Here is a 12,176-nt window from a genome sequence, read left to right on the forward strand (position 1 = left end):
GTTCATTTCCGAAGAAGCCAGCCAAATAAGCCGTTTATGTATTCCCACCTTTAGTACAACACTATGATCACTTTTCCTTAGAATTTTTTTTAAAGTGATATGGAATAAGATGTCCTATTTATCTTATACATTTGTTCTTTTTAAGCTAGAAAATTAAACGCGGAAATATAATAAAAAAAATCGTATCGTGACATGGTTTCTATGACTTAAGTTTGTTTTAGATCTAGCTTACGCTTCGTTATTTAACTGACCTATAATCAAAGAAATTGGCATCTTAAATAATACGTTTTCTGATAATATTTTGGTGTTTCGACCACAAACAATTTTTGGTGCGACGGCAACTCTGTTCAATGACACATAACTGTACGACACGTTCTATAGTAATTCCACCGAATGAGACTTTTTTTGCAATATCTCGCTAATTGAAAGGGCAAAAGCTGAGTGCGTTCGTGAAAATTGTGAAAAAATGCAAAAATCTAGCTTAAATTACAAGCAATTCCTATAAATTCTGTATAAAAATGTGGATAACATAGCATACAACGGGATTGTGAAGAAAAATAGTCGGAAATTTATGGTTTTCTTTGTAAAATTGTGCTTTAAGTTTTCAACTCTTATGACGGCAACTAAATATTTGTCGACGTATTCGAATTGAATGTTAATTGAAATAATAACCGCTGAGAATTATGGAAATATCAATGGAAATAATGTGAATTTCATTGTTAAATAATATATTTTTCGAAGATTGCCCATTCCGTCGTTTGAAGTTTGATTTGAAAAAGAAGTGTGAGGTTTTGTGGGGCCAATAAAAGTGTCAGCGAAAAAATCTATAAATTAAAATTGGAGCAGAGCAGAGACAAGCAAGTGAAAAATTGAGACCCCCACACACACGCAAGTGAGAGTGATACACACAGGAATTATGGTAGCAAAACAAAAACGGAAATTTAGAATATAAACAAAAAACATAAAATATAAAGTAAAGGAAAAATAATGACCGGCAAAAAAATGTGTGCTTTGTGTACAACTACTGTCTACACAATTTTTAAATAATGATTTAGTTTTTTTTTCTGTTATTGATGTGTGGAGATTTTAATAAAAAATGGAAATAAATGGATAAAGAACGCCCGGGTAATTGTGTGTATGGACTGTTGCTGAGAAATCTTCGTAAAAATGGCTGAGGGTGGTGGTGGCGGTTGTGCTGCTGCTGTTGGCGGCGACCAACAACATTCGCTACCGGCAACAAGTGTCGATGACGAATCTCAAGACAACAACACAGAAGCCAATGAAAACACACAAAAAGAACAACAAAGCGATGTAAACAAAGAAATGACAACACATTCAAAAAGCTCTTCACCACCCCCCGTGAAAACAGATAACGTGGATAGTTTGTTTTATGCGGCAACCGGAACACATAAAGAAAAGGATGTAATTCAAAATAAAAATGAAGAACGGATTTATTTGGATGCCGATGCCAATAATGATGTAGCTCATGACGATGACGACGATGAAGATGGAGAAGATGAAAGTAATCAAACATTTTACGAAGCTACTGGCGGTGTAACGGAACTTGTTTTGACATTTGGCAATACACTGAAAATAGTTAATGATGTCATCAAAGAATCAGAAGCCAGCATGGCTTTGCTACCCATTCCAGTATCACAACAAGAAACCCATTATGTTGATGCTGCCACCGCTACAATTGATAATGCCGAGAATAAGGAAACCAAGCAATTGCCTTTTAGTAATGAAATAAATAACCTGAACATCACCAATAGTTTGTCGTCCACACGAACTAATACCATTCTTTTGGATGAGGATGAATGTGAAGGTGCTGTTGGCCTAGCAACTGATATTTTGAATGATGTGAATGTCTATGCTCCATCTTTGTTGGACAATGATCTCATTAGGATTCAACAGCAACATCCACAACACGATGAGCGGGATTTACACATTGAGGGTGAAACGGAGCCGATTGTGGTGTTGCGCAAAAAGAGAGGAAGAAGTAAGTATTTTTGAATCGAAATATAGGCTTTTAGTAAGCTAGTTATGCAGGCTTTTTGTTATGTGCCAAATCAAAAATAGTTTTTAAGGGCAGGTAATCTCGCCACAGGTTCTAGGGGACACGCTATTAGGCCTGAATATGAAGGCGGGTTGTGAGCTTTGGGCACATGGATTTTAAACTTTACATGGAGGTTTATCCCCTATTTATAAAAAAAAAACCTTTGAGACATGAATTTTCACACCCTACCATAAGAAGGTCATTTACGGACAACGTCTTATTATACCTTCCAGCATATTATGGAGAGTATATTAAGCTTGTCATTCCGTTTGTAACAACTCGAAATATACATTTTAGACCCCATAAAGTATTTATATTCTTGATCAGCACAAAATTCTATGTCGATTTAGGGATATACGTCCGTCTGTGGAAATCACTTTAGCTTCCCAACTAAATGAAGTAGGTTGATAAAATGTTACTCAAATGAATATTCTATCTGCATGGCAGTTGGTATTGAAAATGGACCATGAAGGTCCACGTTTTGGTATATCCCCCATATAATGGTACCTCACTATTTTTGGTATTTCGGTGATTTAAGCGACATTATTCACCGAAAATGTTTTACATTTGGTATTTGAAGTTCGTAATGGATACTACTGCCTATGACAGAAAATTGTCTGCGCAGGTCCACGTCTTCAAAGACCCCCATATAACGGCACCTTTCGATATTCGGTATTTTGATAATTTTAGCGACATTATTCACCGTAATTGTTTCAAATTTGGTATTTGAAGTTCGTAATGGATACTACAGGCTTTGAGAGAAAGTTCTCTGTGAAGGTCCACGTCTTCGTATAGACTCCATATAGCGGTACCTCCCGATATTGGGTATTTTGATGATTTAAGCGACATTATTCACCGGAATTATTTCAAATTTGGTATTTGAAGTTCGTAAAGGATACTACAGCATACGACAGAAAATTGTCTGTGCAGATCCACGTTTTGGTGTAGCCCCCATAAAATGGTACCTCCCTATATTCGGTATTTTAGTGATATTAGCTAGATTATTCGCCGATTTTTTTCAAGTTTCGCATTTGAATATTGTAATGGCTTATGACAAAAGTTGCCTATGCAGGTCCACGTCGTCGTATAGACCCTATCATCATTTGAAATACCTTTGACGTCGCATGGTCGGGTTATGGACCCCGTTGTTCCTCATCGTCTGCAACTATTTCTGCAATCACCATTAGAACCTCCATTTTTAACTTCAAGACTATTTTTTTTTACAGTACAGCCTTTTTGTTCGCTATTCACAATTTGGTGATCCAAACGAAACTGTGAACTGCTTGCATTTGCAGAACCATTACTCTTATCTATCTCCGCATAGCCAAGTTAGTTTCATCATTTGAAATACCTGTGACGTCGCATGGTCTGCAATCTCAAATAGTTGAGTTTTGTAATGCTCAAATAGTTGAGTTTTGTAATGCTCAGGTTCATCTTGCTGACCTCTTCATTTAGAATAAGCATAACGGGTCTTTGCTTTCAGAGTTAAAATCGCTTCTTATCATTATTTGACTAAAGATATCAAGAGACCAACTTCTTTTGGAGATTGCTCATGATCGATAGCATTTCATAGTAATTTACTTACGTGGTCGACTAAATATTTGCTTCAGATATTATATACTTGTTAGAAAAAGTAAGGCATTTTTGATAACTTCCAATTCCTAATCGACAGTGGTTCATATTGCTAAAAATCGTACTAATAACCTCCCCTAACACTATTTCCAATAGATGATCCTCATCCAGCGAATACTTAGGCTGACCTTACCCCATTATGTTTATGTCAATCTTGATGAATCACTCACCCTTCATCGTTTATAGTTATACAGATTTATATAATTTATAAATGCTATTTTCAAATAAATATCTAAAATTCATTCTAATTTTTCTTCTTCCAGACTTAAAGGATTACAATCACATCAATCAACATACAACTAGTGCCGCTCCAGAAGATGAACAAGCTTTGAAGCAACGTCAACAGACATTACTGACAACCAAATCGTGTGAAACTCCAGCTTCGGCCACAACATTGTCGCCCACAAACTCCTACAATGGCAGTATTGGCAGTGATGGTGGTGGCAGTGTTGGCGGTGGAGCGCGCCGCAAATCATGGACCCTCTCACCGCAAAGTGGTACCTCCACGCCGTTGAGCGGTGCCCGAAAGAAAGAAAAACGGGCCAGTGTAAAGTCGCCAGCGTCATCGACCCCAACAACCTCCACCGCAACGGATTCATTTAATCTTTGGATAGCTCGAGAATGTTATGAAACAGTACCAGCTGAAACTGTATTTGAGGTGGACGATGGCGGTCAAGGTTTGGTGGGACCAGTCAATTTTACAATCGATGAAGAGGCAGATGAGGAGGCAGCTGCAGTAGAAAGTTTACTGGGCGCTGCAGCAGCTCTACATGCCTCGGCCAGTGCTAACAAGGAAGCCCAGATCCAGAGACGGCAAAAACATTTACGTCAACCACAACATCGGCCATTGGAACGATCTTGGCCACCACGAGCCATTGGCAGGGATTTTCGTCTGCAAGGTGATGTCTTTAAATTTGATATTTTGGATACGGACGATACACTTGATGTCTATGGTGGTGGGGGAATTATCGGTTCCAATGGATATGGCAGCAATTCGAATAGCACCAACAACTCACCGCTCTATTTGCTGAACAGTGCCAATTCTAGTAATTCATCCAACTCGAGCCCGCAATATGAGCTAAGTGCCACACCCTCGCCACCTGCAATGAAATTTAAGCCTTTGATAAAAAAGAAAATCGGTCCTGATAGTTATATAAATACGATTACAACCAAAAAAGTGCCCGCAAGTGAAACATATGAGTTTCCGGCTTTTCCCACAAAAGAGAATTCCTCGAATACTCAATTTCCACAGACGCCATCGACCTCATCTCTGCGACAGCATAGACCTCTGACACGGACTCTGTCCAATGGGAAGTCGGCTTATGAGGAACGTCAATCTCAGTCGCCAAGTCGCCTAATGCTATCGCCAAAAAGGCATCGTAGCCCACCATCGGGATGCTCGACACGTAGTGCTTCCCCACTTGATTTTCAATTAAGTCCCGAGGCCCAGGTGTTGAACAGCAGCAACAGTGGACAACAGCAACAGGTGTCAGCAGTGTCCAGCAATTCGGGCACTCCCATTTTACACAATCGTCCGCAACAACGTCTGTTAAAACGGGTTGGCGGCGTTGGTGCTGGGGTGGGTTCCCCGAATCTTATATGTCCCCCAACACCTACACATCATGCCAGACGTCATGCTCGCATGCAACAGCAACAGGCGGCAGCAGCTGCGGCCGCTGCAATTTCCCTCAACAATAATCTCGATGATACGTATATTGGCAACGGGCCACCAAGTGGTGGTGGTGGTGGCGGCGGCGCTGTGGCGGGAGCCCATGCTAGTCATTTAGATTACAATTATTTATCGTCCCGTACTCCACCCTCTTCGCCAGCATTCCATGGTTCTTCCAGCAATCGCAGTGCCGATGATCGACCACGTGATCATTTAGGTGCTGCCGCCATGGCCGCCGCATCGTCCTCGGCCACTTCATCCACAATCGAGGTCATCGATAATGACGAAGATGACGGCAATGCCTCGGATGATTTGGGTGTGGTCCACATCACCAGCACACGTTTGCCTTCAATACCGGAGAGGGGTGCAGCAGGTGGCCTTTTACGCACTAGTGCCATATTTTCGGCCGAAGCTGACGGCCAGACCATAAATGCCGCCACTGCTGAACCTTTACCTCCGGCATGGGAGGCTAGAATGGATAGTCATGGTCGTATTTTCTATATCGATCACACGACCCGTACAACTTCCTGGCAAAGACCCGGATCAAATGGTTCGGCCACTCTAAATGGCCATGGTGGCCGTGAACAACATCACCGTCAACAACTGGACAGACGTTACCAATCCATACGGCGCACCATCACCAATGAAAATCGTCCGGCCATCGTGGGCCATAATGATAATACTCAAGCCTCGCAATCTCCACACCATCACCTAGCTCACAACAACAATCACAATGCACCACCACCATCGAATTTCCAGCACGTCTCTTTGTCGGTACACCCAGCTGTTCTTATGCTCTGCCGTCCGGATTTTTACTCAATGCTTCATACCAATGAAGATGCTTTAGCCATTTATAATCGCAATACTGCCCTCAAGCATATGGTAATACGTATACGAAGAGATCCCTCGTGTTTTCAACGCTATCAATACAACAAAGATTTGGTAGCTTTGGTCAATTCATTTGCCCAGCTCAATCGAGATTTGCCCTCGAGTTGGGAGACAAAGCTGGATCAGTCGGGCAAACAGTTCTTTATAGATCACAATAATCGACAAACGTCATTTATGGATCCACGTTTGCCCATTGACTGTCCAAGGATAATACGCCATAGGCAGCAACAACCCCAACCACATCATCCTCAATTCGATGCCATCGATGGCAATTGTATTTCTGCCGCTGGAGGCGTAGGAAATCATCCTCCCCTGCCACCACCCAGACCAACATCAACCTCATCGTCGTCGGGGACGACAAGCAATTCACGCCACAGTCAATTTATGCAAAACGATAATATGCCTCATTATGCACCGTCAACATCGTCATCATCCTACAACAATGGTCCCAGCTCCTCCAGTGCAATGTCGTCGAATAATAGTTATCATGAGATTCCCGTGGCCTATAATGAAAAGGTGAGTCTTGAATTTCCTGCCATTTAAGAAGTTATTTTAAAAATTGTTTTCCATGTTGTTGTTTTTCAGGTTATTGCCTTTTTGAGACAACCCAATATTATAGAAATTTTACGTGAACGTCAAGGCCAAAACAATGTGTCACGTTCCTTGAGGGAAAAAATTAATATTCTTCGAGTCGAAGGGGTGCCAGCCTTGGAAAGAATGGCTCATGATCTACAATTGACAATTATGTTAAGGTAAGTAAAGTACTTTTTACACAATAAAGGCGAAACTCGCTTTTTATCCAGATTTATGTATCAACTTATCTTTAGCCTAAGGGGAATATAATTGAACTCGTTTTTTATCTAAAATTACATTTTTTTCTCTCACAATGCCTCACACATAAGATATGTTGAGTTTTATATCTTTATATAGTTAGATATTTACATTGGTTGCTCAATAAAGAGTGGCTGTTTTTTATTGCGGCCTAGACCTTACAACACATGTTTATCCTATTCTTTATCATACACACTTAAATATCCGTGCTTTCTGGCAAAATACCTTCTCGTATACAATTTGTTACATATGCACTGATGTTATTGGCACCGCAATTAACAGGACTTATGAATTACTGGTACTGAAGATCTAGTTGGGTTCGACTTTTGTTAAAATTCGTGAAAAATGTTTTTTGGTTCCTCAATAATTCAGAATTATATGCTACTATGACCCTTTGAAAAATAAATTTAACCTTCAGAAAAAACTTAAAAAAATCCAGGAGTATAGACCGGAAGACAGTCCTTAAGAACTTTTAAAAATCTACGAATGTCATCCTATGATAAACTGTGAAAAAATGCGTGAAATTCTTCACTATTGACCTGAAGATATATTCAAGAAAATCTTCTAAATTCCATGACAACTGTCTGAAGATGGTTTTTAAAAAATCCACGATTATGGATTTGATGGTGGTCTTACAAATTTCCGAAAACCCACGACTATACATGTTATGTTAGCCTTAAAATAATTCCTTAAAAGTTATCAAAGGTGGCTATTCTGTTTTAAACCCCTTTAAAAGCCTCCTATATCTTACCAAAAAAAGATATCATCCTGAAAGTGGCCCGTAAACATTTTCTTTAAATAAGCCCTACTGAAATGCACGCCTGTAGACCTGTCGGTGGTCTTTGAAAAAATCTTTAAAAATCCATGCCCAGCGATCTGATGATGGTCTTCGACAAATTCTTTAAAGTTCCAGGCCTATAGACCTGAAGATGGTATTTTAAACTTCTTAAAAATCCTCGTTTAGGGACCTAATGATGGTGTTTGAAAAAATCTTTAAAAATCCACGCCTAGAGATCTGAAGTTGGTTTTTGAAAAATTCTTTAAAAATCCACGACTAAAGACCTGAAGATGGTATTTGATTTTTTTTTTAAATCCAAGCCTAGAGCTTATGGATGGTCTTTGAAAAATGCTTTAAAAATCCAAGCCTAGAGACATGAAGATGGTGTTTGAAAAATCCTTTAAAAATCCATGCCTAAAGATTTGGAGATGGCCTTTGAAAAATTCTTTAAAAGTCCCCGCCTAAAGATTTGGAGATGGTCTTTGATTTTTTTTTTTAAATCCACGCCTAGAGACCTGAAGATGTTCTTTGAAAAATTCTTTAAAAATCAACGTCTAGTGATTTGGAGATCGTCTTTTAAAAATTTTTAAAAATCCGTGACTAGAGACCGTCTTATTAAAAACTCCTTAAAAATCGATGCCTTGAGGTTCCTTGGTTAAAAATTCTTTAAAAATCGACGCTAGAGACCTGAAGATGGTTTTTGAAAAGTGCTTTAAAAATCGACGCTAGAGACCTGAAGATGGTTTTTGAAAAGTGCTTTAAAAATCGACGCTAGAGACCTGAAGATGGTTTTTGAAAAGTGCTTTAAAAATTCGAGCCTAGAGACCTGAAGATGGTGTTTTGAAAATGCTTTAAAAATCTACACCTAGAGAATTGGAGATGGTCTTTGAATTTTTTTTTTAATTCCAAATCTAGAGGTCTGAAGATGGTCTTTGATTTTTTTTTTTAAATCCACGCCTAGAGAATTGGAGATGGTCTTTGAAAAATTCTTTAAAAACCCACGCCTATAGACCTGAAGAAGCTTTTTGAAAAAATCTTTAAAAATCCACGCCTATAGACCTGAAGAAGCTTTTTGAAAAAATTTTTAAAAATCCACGCCTATAGACCTGAAGAAGCTTTTTGAAAAATTCTTTAAAAATTCACGCCAAAGGGAACTGATGATCTCTTTGAAAAATTATTTAAAAATCCACGTCTAGAGATCTGAAGTTGGTTTCTGAAAAATTCTTTAAAAATCCACGCCCAAGGGAACTGATGATCTCTTTGAAAAATTATTTAAAAATCCACGTCTAGAGATCTGAAGTTGGTTTTGAAAAATTATTTAAAAATCCACGTCTAGAGATCTGAAGTTGGTTTTGAAAAATTCTTTAAATATCCACGCCTAGAGACCTGATGAAGGTCTTCGGAAAAAATTCTTTAAAAATCCACGCCTAGGGAACTGATGACGGTCTTCGGAAAAATTCTTTAAAAAACCAGGCCTAGAGACCTAAAGATGGTTTTTGAAAAATTCTTTAAAAATCCAAGCCTAAAGACCTGAAGATGGTCTTTGAAAAAAATTAGTTAAAAATCTACACCTACCGACCTGAAATTCGTTAAAAAAATCCATATTTATTTTAATTTTAATTATATTCTTCTCTTCACACTGTTTATTTTGGAATGTATTTTTAAATTTTTAAATTCTAATTATCACTTTTTCGATGTTTTCTTCTGCATAGTAAATAATTCATAGAAAAATAAAAATTAATAAAGAAAAGACAATTATCAAATTTATTAAACAATTAGCACAAAAACATGTTGGCAATAAAAATAAACATGCTTTTAATTTATCAAATATTAACACCTTTCCAAATAACAATAATCGAAACTAGCTTCAGCATGATGTGTGTGGGAGTGGATGGATAGATACCTTAGTGTGTGTATTTGTTGGATTCCATACCTTTCGGTATTAATTATTGGCGCTAATTTGGCGACGTGAATTGCAGTGAGTAGTACGTACATATGTATGAACATATGTGCAAATTGAATTTAAATGAAATTACCTGAGGTCGCTTCGATATATGACCCAACATGTTTCGTGTCTAATTAGATTGTCAATATTTAGACAAGTTAATTACGAAAGTTGAACGTCGTGCGGTTAATAAAGGGAAACCATGTCACTTAGCTTTGTTTAAAAAATTCTAAAACCATATTTCATTATCAAGTATCGAATGAAATTCAGATCAATATTTATAAGAAATTCTTGAGTTATATCAGTTTTTAGCAGATGTTTTGTAAACTTTGAGATTTAATGTAGTCAAAGACATTTATTCAAACATTTGCAAAAATCAGCTTTACTTCTCTTATCTCTTAGATAAGTAACTGCAAATTATTCCCAAGCAACGCCTACATTATTTCATTTTTTTCATTCATTCATATATTTACATTCGATATGACAAAAGCTATTATAATCTAATTAAATAGAAATCAATAAGACGTTGACTTCCCAACCCACTAGCCTGGGAATATTAAATATTTGCCGTTCTTTACAATTCAACAACGATTAATACATAGTAATCAAGAATTAAGCAATGTCTCACTTATCGTAAAGGAATTCTTGCTTCGTGGAATTTATGACAGTCAGCCAGCCAGCCAGCCCTCCTTTCGTTCAGATTCTAAGTCATCTGGAAAATATTTGTAAACATTGGAATAAAACCAATACAGTCATATGAAATTCATTAAAACGAAGCAATTTCCTATGGATTTGTTAATTTGAATTTGAACGGATATATTAGCTAGGGAAATCTCTGAATCGGAATGATTTTTATATTTGAAGAAGGCGTGGATTTTTAAATCTATCTACCTCTATCCGTGGAATTTTAAAGAATTTTTAAAAGACCCTTATCAGGTCTCTAGGCGTGGATTTTTAAATCTATCTACCTCTATCCGTGGATTTTTAAAGAATTTTTCAAAGACCTTCATCAGGTCTCTAGGCGTGGATTTTTAAAGAATTTTTCAAAGACCTTCATCAGGTCTCTAGGCGTGGATTTTTAAAAATTTTTCAAACACCTTTATAAGGTCTCTATGCGTGGATTTTTAAAGAATTTTTCAAAGACCTTCATCAGGTCTCTTGGCGTGGATTTTTAAAGAATTTTTCAAAGACCTTCATCAGGTCTCTAGGCGTGGATTTTTAAAGAATTTTTCAAAGATCTTCATCAGGTCTCTAGGCGTGGATTTTTAAAGAATTTTTCAAAGACCTTCATCAGGTCTCTAGGCGTGGATTTTTAAAGAGTTTTTCAAAGACCTTAATCAGGTCTCTAGGCGTGGATTTTTAAAGAATTTTTCAAAGACCTTCATCAGGTCTCTAGGCGTGGATTTTTAAAGAATTTTTCAAAGACCTTCATCAGGTCTCTAGGCGTGGATTTTTAAAGAATTTTTCAAAGACCTTCATCAGGTCTCTAGGCGTGGATTTTTAAAGAATTTTTCAAAGACCTTCATCAGGTCTCTAGGCGTGGATTTTTAAAGAATTTTTCAAAGACCTTCATCAGGTCTCTAGGCGTGGATTTTTAAAGAATTTTTCAAAGACCTTTATCAGATCTCTAGGCGCGGATTTTTAAAGAATTTTTCAAAGACCTTCATCAGGTCTCTAGGCGTGGATTTTTAAAGAATTTTTCAAAGACCTTCATCAGGTCTCTAGGCATGGATTTTTAAAGAATTTTTCAAAGACCATCATCAGTTCTCTAGACGTTGTTTTTGAAAGACTGTTGTCAGGTTTCTAGGCGTGGATTTTTCAATCAATCTTCAAAGACCATCACCAGGTCTCTGGGTAGTTTTTTAGGCGGATAATTTTTGTTATATAGCCGTTTTTTCTTTTTGAGAGACCCTCCTCATAATTCAATTAAATTTTAGCCTTATTATAAACTAATTACAAAATGTATTAACAGAAAAAAATTAATTTTAATTTCAAATGTTTAGTTCAATGACCTGTAATCGAACATTATAAAAGGTCATTATTATTTTAAATAAATATTTCCTGTAATTTATTGTAAGTAAAAAAAAAACAAAAACCAAAACACCTAACAATCGAAATCTAAGATTTACCGCAATAAGTTTACACAAATTAATAACATTTACAAATTAGGCAGAACTCCGCAAGCCTCATAGTTTTTTTCCTTATCGCAGTCATCAATCTCAAATTAACCCTAAGCATGAAAATATTCGAACTTAATAACTTATTAGGTAGGTAGGTGAGCAATTAGTTAGTCAGTCACTTAGACAGTTTGTTTAAGTACACATACTCTCCTACCCGACCACCCCCGTTTGCCTGGGCTAGGTGTTGTGTGGCGGCT

The 12,176-nt window shown here is 37.4% G+C and overlaps 1 protein-coding gene across 1 annotated transcript in view; it reads left to right on the plus strand.

Annotated features, from left to right (window-relative positions):
- Positions 1–413: 413 nt before the first annotated feature.
- The window catches only part of LOC101900175 (E3 ubiquitin-protein ligase HECW2), a 45,200-nt gene continuing 33,437 nt past the window's right edge, over positions 414–12,176 (plus strand). The window contains exons 1-3 of the mRNA XM_059120918.1: positions 414–1,999; positions 3,952–6,761; positions 6,831–6,997. Of these exons, the coding sequence (XP_058976901.1) occupies positions 1,168–1,999; positions 3,952–6,761; positions 6,831–6,997 (3,809 nt within the window). The 5' untranslated portion in view covers positions 414–1,167. The remainder of the gene's footprint in view (positions 2,000–3,951; positions 6,762–6,830; positions 6,998–12,176) is intronic.

Source organism: Musca domestica, unplaced genomic scaffold (genome assembly GCF_030504385.1).
Source record: "Musca domestica strain aabys unplaced genomic scaffold, Musca_domestica.polishedcontigs.V.1.1 18, whole genome shotgun sequence".
Classification (NCBI taxonomy): domain Eukaryota; kingdom Metazoa; phylum Arthropoda; class Insecta; order Diptera; family Muscidae; genus Musca; species Musca domestica.